The 18,238-nt window shown below is 40.0% G+C and overlaps 1 protein-coding gene across 7 annotated transcripts in view; it reads left to right on the top strand.

Annotated features, from left to right (window-relative positions):
• SH3KBP1 (SH3 domain containing kinase binding protein 1) overlaps positions 1-18,238 on the top strand; it is a 341,920-nt gene that overhangs the window by 189,493 nt on the left and 134,189 nt on the right. The window contains exon 1 of one of the 7 annotated variants that reach the window (XM_020914386.2): positions 8,892-8,979. The exons of the other annotated variants lie outside the window; for them this stretch is intronic. Within the exon in view, the coding sequence (XP_020770045.1) occupies positions 8,965-8,979 (15 nt within the window). The 5' untranslated portion in view covers positions 8,892-8,964. Of the gene's footprint in view, positions 1-8,891; positions 8,980-18,238 lie in introns of those variants that run through there. 7 annotated transcript variants of the gene reach the window in all.

The raw sequence follows: 18,238 nt of genomic DNA, 5'->3' as shown, positions 1-18,238 counted from the left end.
GAGTGAAGAACAGAGGAAACCAGATTGGTTATGAGTTGATAATTGTTGAAACTAGGTGGTGCATACACAGGGGTTCAGTATGCCGTTCTCTGTTTTTGTACATGTTGGAAATTTCCTCTGATAAAGGTTAAAGAAAAAAAAAAACTTGGGGGAAAATGTACCATTTAAACTCAGCCCAGAGCTAAATATGTGTTATATCAAAAACAGTGGAAAATATGGTGTGGCTAAAGGTGAACTAAGTTAAATATCATAAGATTAGAAAGATGTGGTACCACTGTCCTAGCTGATTGACCTTTACAAACTGACTTCACCTCAGTTGGACCGTCTGTAAAATGGGAATACTCTTTACACCTAGCCTACTTTGTGTGTGTGTGTGTGTGTGTGTGTGTTCAGTTGCTAAGTCATGTCCAACTCTTTGTGACCCCCATGGACTGTAGCTCACCAGGCTCCTCTGTCCATGGGGTTTTCCAAGCAGGAAAACTGGAATGGATTGCCATATCTTACTCCAGGGGATCTCCCTGGATCAGGGATCGAATCCATATCTCCTTCATTGGCAGGCGAATTCTTTACCATTGCACTACAAGGGAATCATAGGACTTTTTAAAAATGCTATATAGCTGAAAATACTTGGAAACTGTAAATGTAACTCATTTCAGCTAGTATTTATTGAGTATTCACTATACGCTCGGCACTGGGGATACAGTGGTAAATAAGGAACAGGTCACTGCCCATCAGGGAGCTGCAGAAAAGTAAACAAGAAAGAATAATACAGTGTGGGGAATGCCATGACCAGGCTGCTGTGCTGTAAGAAGCCTTGGGCATGGCAGAAAGTGGTGAGTGGTTAGCGAGGCTGGAGAGTGTGTATTCATGTATATCTGTGTGTACCTACTTCCTAGAGGAAGTGATGTTTAGTCTGAGAACCATGGGTCCAGTACACATTCATCAGGCAGAGGAGAATAGAGTTGTCAAAGTGGAAAGAGCAACATGTATAAATGCCTTGAAAGGAAAAGAAAACAGCACAGAATGTGTGTCGAGCTTCCAGCAGGAAGTGGCGAAAGATGAGAATGAAGAAGAAAGCAGGGCCCAGATTAGGAAGGGCCTGGTGAGACTTGTTAAGGAGTTTGGACTTGAATTTGAGGGCAGTGGGGAGCAGTTCTCAGCAGAGAAGGACATGATCAGATATGCGGTTTAGGGAAAGTATTCCAAGTTGCAGTGGGAGGAGTGGATTAGAGACGACAGGTAACTAGAATTCAGAAGAGAGGTTCACAGAAACTTATATTGACTCTACCAGTAAATCTCCCTACTCGTAGGTTCTAAACCAGTTAATGATTAAGGTGAGTCAGTGGATGGAAAATCAAAATATTATTTTTGCTTATTTTTTCAGTATGGATGTCCAGTTGACTCAGCACTATTTATCAGAAAGATCATCCTTTCTGAAGATCACCTGTTTATCAAAAAGGTCACCTTTGTCATAATTTAAGTGGCTGTGTATGTGTGGTTCACTTCCATACTCTCTGTTCTGTTGGTTTGTTTGTCCTTGTGGTCATTCTATACTACTTTAATTACTGTAGCTTTGTAGTCAGTCTTGATTTCTGGTACTATAACTACACAAACTCTGTTTCTCTTCTTCAAGATTTCCTGGGCTGTTCCATTTCATATAAATTTTAGAATCAGCTTATTAATCCCTACTCCCCAAAAAACCTTCTGGATTTTGAATGGGATTACTTGAACTCTGTAGATACTTTGAGGGGGAGAATTGACACCTTTCCAACCTATGAACATGGTATATTTATTTACATAGGTCTTATTTTACTTCGTAGAAATTTCTCAAGTTATATATTTATGATCTGTGTCTGTTTCTCTACTTGTGTTATATTACAATGTTGTTATTGATGAAGGCAAATTTGGAGGATGTAGATCAGGAGAATCAAATGGGCCTAGCTATTGATCGCCAGAATTAGACTCACTCACCCAGTGATGCTGGACTCAGGCAGACCCATGTGATGTAGAAGAGCCTGCTCCTTGGGGAACAGCAGAGAGTCAATTTCCAAGAGGAGGAGAAAGAAGAGCTTAGCTAAGCTTACCCGATTTATTTTTCCTAAATTCACATGTCAGAGAAGTCATTTCACTCTCCCAAGAGAAAATGAATAGGGAGACAGAGAGTTCCAAGAGTGTTCAATTCTGCCCAGAAGCCAAGAGTGTCCAGAGAGAGTGTCCGTTTGGTCTCCCCTTTACATGGAAGGAAACATCAAGATAAGACAAACAAATTTTCTCTCTAACAGCTTTGAACTATTATTATAAGTATTGGGGGGAAATATTTTGGAGATAGAATCAAGAAGTTTGATAGTATGTGGTGGATAAGGGAAAGGAAAGACTTGAAGAGAATGCCTCGGGCAACTGACTTCAGCAGCTGGATGGATGGCAATATCATTCCCTGATTAGAGAACACGGGAGGAGAAAGATATTTGAGAAGGAAAGTTATGGGGTCAGTCTTAGATTAGATGCATTTTGAGGTCCTTGTGGGACCATCAGGGGAGGCATCCATCAAACAGTTGGGTAAATAAGTGATGGGGAGAGAACTGTGGGTGTGGGTTTTAGAGTCATCCGTCTAGAGATTGGGTTGAGAGACTGTAAGAAGGCAACCCAGACAGGACCTTATTCTCATGAACATGGCTTATACCTTATCTCCCACCTGTGGACCAGAGAGAGAACTTCCTCATCAGGCTGCTTCCCTGTGACCCCGCTCTGGTCTCACTCTTTTTCTGAACTCCTTCCCTTTTCACGAGTCACTCAGGTGATCAGTCCTGGCCAAATATGCTCAAAAAGGCGTGTCAGATATTACACCTGGGTAGGTCAATTCCAGATGCACAGGTGAGTCCCAAGACCTACCTAACCTGTTATGTTTTGTTTTTTTTTATGTGGACCATTTTCAAAGTCTTTATTGAATTTGTTACAGTATTGCTTCTGTTTTATGTTTTTGTCTTCTGGCCAAGGCAGACATATGAGATCTTTGCTCCCCATCCAGAAATCAAACCTGCAGCCCCTGCATTGGAAGGCAAAATCTTAACCACTGGACTGCCAGGGAAGTCCCTGATACATTTTTATATAGAATAATCCTGGCTTTTTGGTACCAGCTTATTCCATGCTTAAGTGCCCTAGGTACAGCTAGTCTTGGCCCCCTTAATTAATGAGAAAAGTAGTCTCTTTGGTCTGGGATCTTCAAATGGCCAGATTGGAAAAAATATTTTTCTAGGTCGGTTGTTTACCCTGTTGGATTCCCTACAAAGAAACCCTTCAAGAAGCTCCATGGTCTTACTGTCTTAGTTGATTTCCATTATGATCTCTCTCTCTCGAAATGATTATCTTTCTTTTTTTTCTACTGTGTTCCACAGCTAGATATTGTGTTTGCATCAGTCTCTTTTTTAATTCTCATCATCATCATTCTCATCATTTATAGAATCACAGGCATCCAAATTAATGCCTTGATAATATCAACATTGTAGCTTTTACTTGTAACAGAAAATTAGAATTAAAGTCACATGTAAATGAGCTAGTAATCAATTTTTTAATCAGCCAAATTGCAGGAAGAGAAACTTTAATATCATCGTATATATCTCAGGTAGTCTTTTTATCCCCACTAGTAAAAATTCATCAAGCTGTATAGTGATGTAAGATTAAAACATGTAAACATCTAAAGTGATTATCTTAGTTCCTTAAAAATGAGAGAGTTCTGTCTCTAATCCTTTGAAGACTCTTAGCTGTGGGGAATCCCAGGAGCTAATGTTACAAACTTTGATTAATGAAACACAACTGGGTCAAACCTTGTCATGATTATCTGAGACCTATAGTGTTGAATGTCTCTCACAGTGGTTGAAAGATAAGATTTTGTGAAATCTCTTTAGCAGATGAAAGTCCTGTGATTTTTAAAGAGCGGATGGAATTGAGATGCCCACTGGTTGCCTGAGCTGAATGAAGCATCTGAGGTTTTCAGACTTTGCTTTATGTGTTATCTTTCCTAATCTAGGAAAGGTAAGAAGACTGGTGGTAGGAAAAGGGAACCAGAAGCAGTATACAAGGTTACTCTTGGACATAGTAGGTGCTGTTTAGTATTTTATGTGTGTTTCATGTATACTTTCTAAAACATTCAGATAGTGTATTTTCCATGAAATGTTTAATAGCAGCCATATGGTCACCAAGAATCACATTCCCAGGAGGCCTTAATATTGTGTTTTTAGGAATATAGTGGTTATTAAGCATGAAGGTCAGAATTCCCAATGTTCACATCCTAATTCTGCCTCTTCCAGGGACAAATTATTATTATTGTTATATCTGCAAATTTATATTCCTCATCTGTAGAATCAGAATAGCAAGAAAACCTGGCTCATGTGGTTGTTAGGAAGATTAAGTAACACACACAAAAATGGGTCAAAGTGCCTGGCATAGAATAATCACTGAATTAACGTTAGTAGTTATTGTTACCCTTCTGGTTGTTAGAACAAGAATGCCTATAAATAGCAGTGTAGTCTCCAGGATCATGTCTTTAACTTTTTGTTATGGAAATTTTAACACTTGGAGAAGTAGAAATAAATTTTGCTACATCTGTGGTAGCTGTTTGACATCACCAAGTATTCAGTATCGGCCATTGAAAAGTAAGTGCTGTGCAGAGGCTTGTAGGGCACTGAAAATACTCTGTATGGTGGGACTTCCCAGGTGGCTCAATGGTAAAGAATCCACCTACCAATGCAGAAGACACAGGTTCAATCCCTGATCTGGGAAGATCCCCGAAGAAGGAAATGACAACTCACTCCAGTATTCTTGCCTGGGAAATCACATGGACAGAGGAGCCTGGTGGGCTATAGTCCATGGGGTTGCAAAAGAGTCAGACACGACTTAGTGACTAAACAATAATTCTGTATGATTCCATAATGATAGACACATGTCATTATATTGGGTTGGCCAGAAAGTTCATTCAGGTTTTTCTGAAACATATTACAGAATGAACTTTTTGGCCAATACAAAACATTTGTCCAGACTCATAGAATTGAAAAGTGAAGAGTGAACCCTAAGGTAAACTAGAGACCCTGGGTGATAAGGAGTTTCATTGGTTGTAACAAATATATCACTCTTGTGTGGAGTGTTCATAGTAGGGGAGGCTGAGCATGTGAGGAGGTATAGACTATCTGAAATCTCTGTACCTTCCTTTCACTGTTCTGTGAACCTCAAAGTGGTCTAAAAATAAGTCTAAAAAATAAAAGAAAGTAAGTCCATTATTTTGGACCCTGTCTTTGTTAGTCACCATTGTATTTACAGTTCCTTGAAAATCATTGGTAAACTATAGGTGGCCTTCAATAAATATTTGTGACTGGATACATGAATATGTTTTATCCTAATCCAAGCATGAGAATAAAGGAAGACTCGTTCTGTTTGGGGTCTGCTTGTAGCCTGTTTGTAGATTTACTGTTCCACTTGCTCATTAATTGGCTCATTCATTCATTCACTGAAGCTTTATTGAATGTATTTTATGGATCAGCAGTGGCAGCTCTGAAATTTCTAGATAAATGACCTAAGGAATGGCAATCCATTTGGAAAGGGATTGGCTAGGTAGCATGTCTGGATGCTGTGTTAGCATAATGTGTGCAGACTTTTCACCTGGCAGGTTGGTTGTTTCGGGGGCGAGGGGGAGGGGGAGGGGGAGGGGGTGGGCGGCTCTGGTGTAGTTAACTGGAATGGAGTTCACACTTCCTCCCCCACATCACGCCTTAGATCAGCTGTCACATACAGGCCTCTCATTTAGTGCTTTGGATTGTCCCTATGAGAGAGAAGTGAGTACGTATTAAAAGTCATTATGATGCAGGGGAAAAGGACTGGCAGAGCTATGTCCAAAGCATTAAAGACATTAGAGAGGAAGGAGCTGCTAACTTGCCTGGAGTCTCGGGGGAGGGAATAGTGTGTAGGGGAGACTTTTCAAGGAAAGTGACATTTGCGCCAGGTGTTAAAAGATACCTGGAGATTCGTGGTCCCAGCAGTGTGTGCAGGGACCAGGGGAGAGCGTGGTGATGGCCAAGGGCTGGGTCTGGCTGGATTGCAGGGGTCTTGGGGGCGGGGAGTTGCAGGAAAAGTGAAAGTCACTCAGTTGTGTCTGACTCTTTGCAACCCCATGGACTATACAGCCCATGAAATTCTCCAGGCCAGAATACTGGAGTGGGTAGCCATTCCCTCCTCCAGGGGATCTTCCCAACCAGGGATCGAACCCAGGTCTCCTGCACTGCAGGCAGATTCTTCACCAGCTGAGCCACCAGGGAAGCCCGAGTTGCAGGAAAGCCTGACCCTATTTCCTCAGGTCTGCCAGCCTACTCAAAGGCTGCGTCTCTGGGTGGGCTGGCACACTGGCTGAGGGGTTCTGACAGGACGTGTGCTGGTCACATTGGCACTTTAGAGAGAAAACTGGGGAGATGCCGGGCAGTGTGGACTGGAGATGGGAGAGGAAGTAGCTGGGAGAGTTGCCAGTCTCAGGGCTCCGTGGTTGATGACTAATTGGCCAGGCACCAGGAACTTCTAGTAGCTCTTGGAAAGGGGCAGATGGGCCCACCTCATGCACACTCTTTGAGTTGGGCCGCTGTAGACTGGGTTGGCAGCAGAACTGACAGAAGAGCCAAGTTTCCTTTCAAAGAAAACTCTTTTGTTTGTTATGGAAAGCAAAATGCCAGGAGTCAGCATTCGGCTATGTATATCAATAGCTAGGCTTAGGATGAAGAGATAAGAAAATTAAGCTGAGAAGGCATTAAATACATTTATATACATGTTAAATACATTTAAATATATATATATGCAGATGTGTATAGTCATGAACATCATCATATGTGTCTATAAATCACGTATATACATTTATTTATATATACATGTACATTCATCAGGCTTATCATTCTAGTTCATTTTTAAAGAAAATTTTAATTTTAGAATAGTTTTAGATTTATAGAAAAATAGTGAAGATAATACAGAGTTTCCATATATCTCACTGCCAGTTTCCTCTGTTACTAGTATCTTACATGAATATAGTGTTTATCATAATTAGTGAACTAATGTTGCCATTAATTAAAGTCCATCCTCTTTTCAGATTTTGTGAGTTTTTACCTAAGGTCCTTTTTCTTGTTCTGGATCTTATCCAGGAGACCACATTACATTTGCTTGCCCTGGTCTTCCTAGGCTCCCCTTGGCTGTGACAGTTTCTCAGACTTGCCTTGTTTTTCATAACCTTGGCAGTTTTGCAAAATTTTGTAGGATGAACTCAAGATGGCATTTGTCTGATGTTTTTCTCGTGATTTGACTGAAATGATGGATTTGGGGGGAGATCCACTTAGGTGGAGTGCCGTTCTCATCCCATCAGAGAAAGGGTCCATGGTCTGAACATGACTTTTCACTGGTAATGTTGACCTTGGTCTCCCAGCTGAGGGAGTGTTTAGCAGTTATCTCCACGGTAAAGCTGGTCTGTTTTTTCTCCTTTTCTCCATCAACTCTTTGGGAAGAAGTCACTCACTATATATGCCTCGCTCTTCAGGAGTGGGAAATTGAGCTCACCTGCTTCAGGGTGGAGTATCTACATTATTTATTTGGAGTTCTTCTGCAGAGATGACTTGTCTTGTCCCTCCCATCATAATTAGGTTTTCATAAGGGGATTTCTTATCTGTCCTCTAAGTTCAAAATGCTAATTCTGTGGCACATGCATAATACTTGCCATTTTCAGCCAAGTGACATTTCCCACATGTGTTTTCTTGCCTGATACATAAGCAGATCTATGCCTTATTTACTCAAGCAGATTGCAAGTTTCTTGAGAACTGGAACAGCATCTTGTTGAAAGCCCTTTACATACTGTAGGTAGTTAATAAATACTGAATAAATGGTTTTTGAATGAGCTTAATTTAAAAATTGACCATAGTTAATAACGAAAACCGGTTATTAAAGTCTCTGTACATGAAAACTGTAGTAAGATGAGGATACTATTGAAGTGAGTTTGAATTTGTAATAGTCACTCATAGGGTACTTCCTATGTGCCAGGAACTTTTCTAAGCAGTTTACATATATTATCTATTTAATCTGGCAGATAGCCCTGTATCATGGTGCTATTATCCCCATTTTATAGATAAGGAAACTGAGGTGAACACAGTCTAAATAAGTTGCTCAAGATCACATAATTAGCAAGTAGCCCAGCTGGATATTTGATCTTAGACACTCTGGCTATAGAGTTGTGAACTCTTAACCACTGGGCTCTGAATTCACACAATGATAATTAAAATGGTATCTCACTTAGGCGAAAAGCAAGATTTCTATTTAAATACTTTATTCCTATCTGTTAGGATACTTCCAGTAACATGGCTGGCAGCAATCTTGCCGTATTTTTCCTAGGGAAAGTGTTTCTATAAAGGCATGGCTGCTGCTCCTTCTTCAGATTTTGTCTTTTTTTAATGAGTCATTTTTGTGTTTTACAACTATTTTATTTCTTTAAGATACAGGCACTCTCATGATGGGCATTTCATATACAAACCATATCTTAGACATCTCTCGCTCCCAAATCATGTCATCTATTGAAAGATAGTGGGTTTTTTTATTTTCTCTCTGACGTTTTTAACCAGAAGTGGTTGCCGAGTCCTGCCAAACAAACGCTCCTTGAGTCTGTTGCTTGTCCCAGTGGTCACACCTGTGGGTCTGAGGAGGCAGCCTAGATTCCTGCGGCAACGTAGGCGAGGGAGGAGGACTTTTCGCGAAGCCACCCAAGCCATGAATCGGCCCTGGCTTCCTGAACCATAAACAAATGGGAGCTTTGTTCTCCCCGTTGCTCATTTGGTCCCAAGTATGACTCAGGGTTAGGCTGGGTCCTTCAGGCTCCGTGCCTTTGGCTGTTGGAAGGAAGTGGGAGGGCTGCAGGGTAGTTCTGGGACCTTTTCAAACTGAAAAGAGGAGGCTGCCTACATGATGGGAGAAGAGGTATTTCTTTTTTTTTCTTTTTTTCTATTTTCTTTTAGAGATGGAATAAGTTCCCTTAACTTGTATTTCTTATCTATACTATTCTCTAACAAGCTTTGTGATGAGTTTGCATTAGTAGGTTAAAATGAAGTGTTTGCTAGCTAGGATCCCCTGTGGAGGTTGGAGGGGGCGTTGCTGTGAATGGATTAAGGAACAACCTATAAGGTGGAGGATTATTTTCTAAAATCAGATGTGACACTGGATCTATTTAGCTGTTTTAACCACCCCCCACCACTTTGGTCAATTTGGCCATTAATTTTTACAGATGTTTCTAATTTCTCTGTGTCTGGGGTTTTCGTGTGCTCATACTGCAGAGAGTAATTTGGATGGGCAGTTTGCACAAGCAGTAACTGTTACACCATGTCACCGAGATGTTTAGCAATTACAGATGTTTGCGTGGTAAACAAATGCAGCTTGCTCTTCAGGTTAGCTAAAGAGAGAAGATCACGTCCGCACAGAGTGAGCCAGCAGTGGGGCGTTTCACTCTGGGTGGGGGGCTTGGACATTGGAGTTTGCCTGGTGAATGAAGGAGCTGTGAGTAGTGACTTCTGGGTGCTGTTGAATTGCTTTTTATTGAGGTAAAGATCTTTGGCTGATTTTGTAGTACTGGACATTTCTCTTTGTTTGCTCATATACAGGGTAAATTAGAGACACTAAATTATTTGATTTTCTAAGAGTTTGCTAGTAATAGGTGATCTGGTTTCTCTCTGTGAGTTGTTCATATTTGTCTACCTAAAAGCAGAAGTCTGTCATTTTCCAAACACAAAATAAAATTCCCTAAATAAGCCACAGGACAAGTAAGGCTGCCAATGTGTCATATGTCTTCCATATTCCTGTTTCTTGTTGCAAAAAAAATTTTAAGGGACAAGTTGATGATATCTATAAAATATATCCCTCTATGTCTTTTTCTGTCAGCTCTAACATAATATTTTCACAATTACATAAAAGGAAAATAGCATGAAAAGAAGGAAACACACTGTTTTAACACACTATTTTAAGAGTAGGAGGACTTCTTGAAAAGTTTTTTGAATGGTGTCTGTTGCTTGCCTAGAAGGACATGAGTGCAGGCAGCAGTTGGCTAAAATAAAAAATATATTCATCTGCAATGGCTTGAAAGAATTTTCATATTGAAAGATATCTTAAATTTGCTGATTATTATTATCACTGGATGTCACTGATCTGAGTTGTGAAAAGTAAAAATCAGAATTAAGTATTTATATACAAAATTCAGATGGTGACTCTTCATTTGGGGAATGAGTAAAAGCTTGATGAAGCATACGTTGGAAAAGTCTTGGTGATGGCCTTTCTGGCTCCATCAGATGAGGGCCTGGAGATGGGCCCCTTAAAGGTTAGTGACCTGTAAACTACTCATTGCACTGCTGAGTGCCCCCCAAATCCTTTGCTTACTTGTTTCTCAAAATGGAAATAGTTCTGTTATTCCTCTGCTTATAGAAGCTCTTTGCAATAATTATTATAATAATAACAATTCAAAGAATACGAAGAAACAAATAGAAATTGTCCTTAATTCTATAATCCAGAAATAACCATAGTCAATATTTTATATGCATCTTCTAGACTTTTATCTGATCCTGAATGTGCATGTAGCACACATGACTCTTCATACAATAATGAGGTCATATTAAATGTCACTAGTTTTTAAAATTTAATATATTATGAGTTCCCCATTTCTGTCAGAGAGCTGTGTGATCATTCATTGTCAAAATGCACCACCATCTATTGAACCACTCCCTGTGTGATAACCATTTAGGTTGCTTCCAGATTTTTGCTATTAAAAATAACATTTTGTATATGCATCATTGTACCTTCTCTGATTATTTCCTTTGACTGAATTTTTAAAAGAGGAACTTCCAGATTATAGTGTGACTTAATTCTGGTTGTTTTTGTTTTAAATGAAAATAACCCAAGTAAGTATATGATTAAAAAAAATTCTAACAGAACAAAACCAAGACTGTTTCAATCCCATACTTAACTTTACTTCCCAGTGGAAATCCCCCATAAGAGCTTTCTGTGTACTCTTCTAAAAGTATAAAATCTTTTCATTGTGGTAAAATATATATAACATGACACCACTTTATTCCTTTTTGAGTGTACAGTTCAGTAGTGTTAAATACATTCACATTGCTATACAACCATCATCACCATCTGTCTCCTAAACTTTTACATCTTCCCAAACTGAAAACTTTGTGCTTATAAATGCTAACTCCCAGTTCCCCCTCCACTTAGCAGTTACCTTTCTACTTTCTTTCTTTTTCTTTGACTACTCGTGTGAATGGAATTATAAAATATTTGTCTATTTGTGGTTTATTTCACTTAGCATAATGTCTTCAAGGTTCATCCATGTGCCTAAATTTCCTTCTCCTTTAAGGCCGAATAATACTCCATTGTATTGGTAAATCACAGTTGGTTTAACTATCCCTCTGTTGCTTCCCTAGTGGCTCAGATGGTAAAGAATCTGCCTGCAATGCAGGAGACCCAGGTTCGATCCCTGGGTCAGGAAGATCCCCTGGAGAAGGAAATGGCAACCCACTCCAGTGTTCTTGCCTGGAGAATCCCATGGACAGAAGAGCCTGGCAGGCTACAGTCCATAGGGTCACACAGAGTCGGACATGACTGAAGCGACTTAGCACGCACACACACACACACACATCCTTCCACTGATAAACATTTAGGTTGTTTCCATCTTTTTACTACTGTGAATAATGCTACAATGAACACTGCTATACTGATCCCTACTGTCAGTGTTTTGGGGATATATCCCAGGAGTAGAATCACTGGATCATCTGGTAATTCTCTTTTTAATATTAGAGGGAACCTCCAAACTGTTTTCCACAGTGACTGCAGCATTTTACATTCCCACCAGCAATGCACAAGAGTTCCAGTCTCTCCATTTGCTTGCCAACACTTGTGATTTTCTGTTTGTTTTTCTTTTTTAATAATAGCCATCCTATTGGGTATGAAGTAGTGTCTCATTGTGGTTAGGATTGGTGTTTAACATGTGTTCGTGTTGTCTATCACTAAAAGGAAAGGATATTATTCTCATCTTAGAATGATGAGTTGAGAAAAAAGTCTTCTGAGAATCCCTATGAACTAGCAGATCAGGTACATGATCCCAAGAGACTGTAAAATTGCTTCAAGGAAGAATTAGTTCCCCCTGTTTCTGTGGCTCCTGCAGAACAGATGAGCAGAGAGTTTTGGTGGTTGCTGAGCTTCAGAGGTTTAGGGGTGACAGGTTTATGAAGAGTGGATTCAAAGCCATTCTTTGAGAAAAGATGAATTTCTCTTTTGTGCTATTTTAATTCTATCTAAAAATTTTTATTGGAGTATAGTTTCTTTACAGTGTTGTGTTAGTTTCTGCTGTACAGCAAAGTGAATCAGCTATGTGTGTATATACATACATACATACATATATATATATATATATATATATATATATATATATATATATATATAGTTATATGCACACACTCTCTTTTTTTGGATTTCCTTACCATTTATGTCACCACAGAGCATTAAGTCGAGTTCCCTGTGCTATACAGTAGGTTCTCATTAGTTGTCTGTTTTATGCATAGTGGTATATATATATGCCAATCCCAACTCATCCCACTCCTCCTCCCCCGCCATACTATTTTAATTCTAAGTGATAGTACTTGTTTCATCTTGCGTTGTGGAGAAAGCAGTTTTATGATTGATTTTTCTCTCTTCATGTCTGCTCTGGAATTCCTTGGGGACAAGAGATGAAAGTCCTTCCTTTTGACATCATTTGCCAACATGTTCATTTGCTTCAGTGGACATTATTCAGTAGGGTGGGCTGAGGTATCTGTAAGTATTTCATCATGCCCTGTTGTGTTCATGTATTAACAATTATTTCATAATATTTATAGTCCTAGAGTTTGCAGATACTTTTGGTTCCTGAAGTTCAAGGTTTTAAAATTTTCTGTGTGGCCGTTAAAATGATCATGCTTCAGTACCTAGCTTGTCTTTTTCTCTCAGAGATTCTCACTAGTTGTTAAATGATGTTCTAAGCAACTAGATTTCAGTGGGATGGATTAAGTGTAATGCTCTATGAAAGGGCTTCCCTGGTGGCTCAGACAGTAAAGAATCTGCCTGCAATGCAGGAGACCTGGGTTTGATCCCTGGGTTGGGAAAATCCCCTGGAGAAGGAAATGGCTACCCACTCCAGTATTCTTGTCTGGGAAATCCCATGGACAGAGGAGCCTGGCGGGCTACAGTCCATGGGGTCACAAAGAGTTGGACATGACTGAGCAACTAACATTTTCACTCTGGAGCCTTCTCTGGTGGCTCAGATGGTAAAGAATCTGCCTGTAATGCAGAAGACCCAGGTTCAATCCCTGGGTGGGGAAGATCCCCTGGAAAAGGGAATCGCTAACCACTCTAATATTCTTGCAACTTTAAAACAAGCCATTCAGCTTACTTTGCATGGTGGTCTGTCTTTGCTTACATATAAAGAATTTAGATCACAGAGATCATTCAGTTAGTCAGCAACCTGTTTTGTAGTTTTCTGTGGCATCCAAGGCCATTTAAAAGGTGTGAGATGAGGTACCATTACACGCCAGTCAGGATGGCTGCTATCCAAAAGTCTACAAGCAATAAATGCCATGGAGAGGGTGTGGAGAAAAGGGAACCCTCTTACACTGTTGGTGGGAATGCAAACTAGTACAGCCACTATGGAGAACAGTATGGAGATTTCTTAAAAAACTGGAATTAAAACTGCCATATGACCCAGCAATCCCACTTCTGGGCATACACACCGAGGAAACCAGATCTGAAAGAGACACGTGCACCCCAATGTTCATCGCAGCACTGTTTATAATAGCCAGGACATGGAAGCAACCTAGATACCCATCAGCAGACGAATGGATAAGGAAGCTGTGGTACATATACACCATGGAATATTACTCAGCCATTAAAAAGAATTCATTTGAATCAGTTCTAATGAGATGGATGAAACTGGAGCCCATTATACAGAGTGAAGTAAGCCAGAAAGATAAAGACCAATACAGTATACTAACACATATATATGGAATTTAGAAAGATGGTAATGATAACCCTATATGCAAAACAGAAAAAGAGACTCAGATGTATAGAACAGACTTTTGGACTCTGTGGGAGAAGGCGAGGGTGGGATGTTTCAAGAGAACAGCATTGAAACATGTATGTTATCTAGGGTGAAACAGATCACCAGCCCAGGTTGGATGCATGAGACAAGTGCTCAGGCCTGGTGCACTGGGAAGACCCAGAGGGATCGGGTGGAGAGGGAGGTGGGAGGGGGGATCGGGATGGGGAATACATGTAAATCCATGGCTGATTCATGTCAATGTATGGCAGAAACCACTACAATATTGTAAAGTAATTAGCCTCCAACTAATAAAAATAAATGGAAAAAAGAACTAAAAAAAAAAAAAGATGATGTTCTTACTGAAAAAATAAATAAATAAAAGGTGTGAAATGAAGGGAAAAATAAGTATGAGATGACAGCCTTATTCTCAACTCAGACTCCTAATGTCAGAGGCCAGATCCTGAGTTAATACATACCCATACATGCTCTAGAAACACATGGAAGCATAATTATAATAACCCCTACTTACACCTCTAATAGAGATTTCTCTCTCTCTAAACTTGGGCTGCAAAATGAACAATTTACAAATGAAGAGTTTTCCAGTATTGCCTTAAAAGCCAGTTCTTCATCAAAGGACCATGGTTAAGTCATTTCACAAGTGGCCTGTGACTCAGGAGTGTCACCCCAATTAAACTCATCCTTGAATTTTTAGGAAGCAATATTTGGAAAATCGAACAGAGATATTTGGGGGTCTCTATCATTTAGAAGCTATATTTCTGTTTTGCTCATTTAAGCTGAGGATGTTAGAAGTGATAAAGATGGATTTACTGCCTCATTTTCTTTTTCTTCTTTCACTTACTAAGCATTTTCACCCGCCAGTGATTTTAATATGTTTTGCTCCATTTGTTTTGGTAGCATCTGCTCAGTCTGTTCTTTTTATTTTGATTTCTTCGTTGGATTTCTCATTTTTTCTCTTCACCAGAGGCAGCTTTTCTGAAACTTCTTGGGTACCTTTTCTAGACTGTTAAGAAAAATTGATAAGATATAAAATGACGAGACATTAGATCCTAGAATTGTCCAAATAGGTCCTCTTGGGACAGTACCTAGCACTGTCTAGTTACTGCATTGGGAGAGCTGGATACAGTTTATGTCTTATATGTCTCAATTTTAGATTTAGTTTCTTTTGCTTCAAATCCCAGTATCCTCTCTGCATTCAGGTGTTGCTAGTAGCAGAGAAAGTAGACTTGCTCAGAATTTAGAATTCTATTTTTTCAAGTGATGTAAATACAGATACTGCTATATTTGACTCAGAAGAGGCTGAAATGTTACGAAGATGGTAACTCTGTGTCCATGCATAGATGTAATCTGCCTAAGCAATGCATGTCATGTTGTTGATTTGCAGCATAGAGGTGAGCAGAGCGTAATTAATTCTTACAATGCTTACAGTCAAGTGTTATAGGATCTCTGACATTTTGGTATAATTTTTGCATTCATTGCCCAAGAGTTTAAACAATTCCAGGTTTTTCTGGCTAGAGCCTTCAGTCATAGGTCATTAGGCAGGAGAGGAGAAAAGTGGTCCAGGTAAGAGAAGACAAGGGGTCTTGAGAAAATTCATGAGAAACCAAAAGACATACAGCTGGGTCAGGGAGACATCACAGTACTAAAGTGGTTTAATAGAGCCACAGAGCAGTGTGTTTATGTGAAGCCCAACCCTGACATTAGTCTGAAAATTCTGTGTGAAATGAAGATCTAACATGGGTTGATGATCTTGTCATGAAACTGAATGACTAGAAAGAGGAAGGGGTACTCTAAGAGGTGATGACAGAAAGCAGCGAATGAAGATAGTCAGGAAACTAGAACTCAGGGGATGATTTGGGAGTGTGGAGTAGTGTCAGTCCTTGTGACAGAGAGAAGGATAAACAGAGTTGGGGAGGAAATTAAGAATTATGTTGGGGTTAACGGTTGACCATTCTCTGGTCCCATTGATGGATGAAAAAAAAAAGGGAGTCCCCTTTAATTTGAGACACGGTGGCCAGCTTGGAAATAAGAGAGAAGTAGCTTCCCAGGTGGTGCTAGTGGTAAAGAACCTGCCTGCCAATGCAGGAGATGTAAGAGATGTGGGTTTGATCCCTGGGTTGGGAAGATCCCCTGGAGAAGGGCATGGCAACCCACTCCAGTATTCTTGCCTGGAGAATCCCATGGACAGAGGAGCCTGACAGGCTACAGTTCATAGGGTTCACAAAGAGTCAGACATGACTAAAGCAACTTCACATGCATGCACAGCCAACAGTGAGCACTGATAATTCTTCCTTGTCCTATGATGGGAACGGTGTGGAAATCTTCCCCTGAAGGTCCCTGTAGAGTTGGCTAGATGATCATCTGAAGACCACCTGTCTGAAAGAGATTAAGTATAGTAACTTGGGAGTAGGGGATAGGTTATAAACTCCAGAAGTACCATCACTGGCCTCTGTCCTCCTTTGTCAAATCTTCCGTGAATCTGTATTGTTTTTTCTGTGCCAAGCCTATAGCGAGTCTTTGTGGAAAGCACAAAGAGGAATTGCTGCTCTCGGGAACTCAAACGTGGAGAGCACTGAAATGAACGTTCTCCATTGTAACAGAAAAGGACAAGGGATTTCTAAAGACCAGAAAATGCATCAGTTGGATATTTTGCTGTGCACATTGTCTTCCCCACACCCTCATTAAAAAAAAATATGCCTTTAGAAAATAGCATGTAACCACAAAAAGTGCCGTTTAAGAAAGTGCATGATTAAAGTAGGTGATTTCATGGTTTTTTTCCTTCTTTTTAAAAAAAATTATTTATTTTTAATTGAAGGATAATTGCTTTACAATATTGTGTTGGTTTCTGCCATACATCAACATGAATCAGCCATAAGTATACATATGTCCCCTCCCTCTTGAACCTCCCTCCCACCCCACCCCACCCCACCCCACCACCCCTCTAGGTTGTCACAGAGCACTTATTTGAGCTCCCTGAGTCACAGAGCAAATTCCCACTGGCTATCTATTTTACATATGATAGTGTATATGTTTCCATGCTACTCTCTGCATTTTTCTCACCCTCTCTCCTTCCCCCTCTATGTCCATAAGTCTGTTCTCTATGTCTACATCTCCATTGCTGCCCTGCAAACAGATTCATCAGTACCATCTTTCTGGATTCCATATATATGTGTTAATATATAATATTTGTTTTTCTCTTTCTAACTTATTTCATCATATAATAGACTCTAGGTCCATCTACCTCCTTAGAACTGACTCAAATCCATTCCTTTGTATGACTGAGTACTTTGTCAACAAAGGTCCATCTAGTCAAGGCTATGGTTTTTCCAGTAGTCATGTATGGGTATGAGAGTTGAACTGTAAAGAAAGCTGAGTGCAGAATTGATGCTTTTATTTATTTATTTATTTTTCAGTTTTCACATTTTATTTGCACACCTCAATTTCTTAGGTCTCCACATCATTATTGGAAAGAGAAGAGGGAGAATAGATGGTTAAAGCTGCTTTAATTATTATTTTTTTTTCTTGCAGTGGTTTTTGTCATACATTGAAATGAATTAGCCATGGATTTACATGTATTCCCCATCCCAGTCCCCCCTCCCACCTCCCTCTCCGCCCTATCCCTCTGGGTCTTCCCAGTGCACCAGGTCTGAGCACTTGTCTCATGCATCCAACCTGGGCTGGTGATCTGTTTCACCCTAGATAATATACATGTTTCGATGCTGTTCTCTTGAAACATCCCACCCTCGCCTCCTCCCACAGAGTCCAAAAGTCTGTTCTATACATCTGAGTCTCTTTTTCTGTTTTGCATATAGGGTTATCGTTACCATCTTTCTAAATTCCATATATATGTGTTAGTATACTGTATTGGTCTTTATCTTTCTGGCTTACTTCGCTCTGTATAATGGGCTCCAGTTTCATCCATCTCATTAGAACTGATTCAAATGAATTCTTTTTAATGGCTGAGTAATATTCCATGGTGTATATGTACCACAGCTTCCTCATCCATTCGTCTGCTGATGGGTATCTAGGTTGCTTCCATGTCCTGGCTATTATAAACAGTGCTGCGATGAACATTGGGGTGCACGTGTCTCTTTCAGATCTGGT

This window comes from Odocoileus virginianus, unplaced genomic scaffold (genome assembly GCF_023699985.2).
Source record: "Odocoileus virginianus isolate 20LAN1187 ecotype Illinois unplaced genomic scaffold, Ovbor_1.2 Unplaced_Scaffold_4, whole genome shotgun sequence".
In the NCBI taxonomy this organism is placed as follows: domain Eukaryota; kingdom Metazoa; phylum Chordata; class Mammalia; order Artiodactyla; family Cervidae; genus Odocoileus; species Odocoileus virginianus.
Note: the sequence above shows the minus strand (reverse complement) of the source record. Positions and strands in the feature narration are given on the sequence as shown.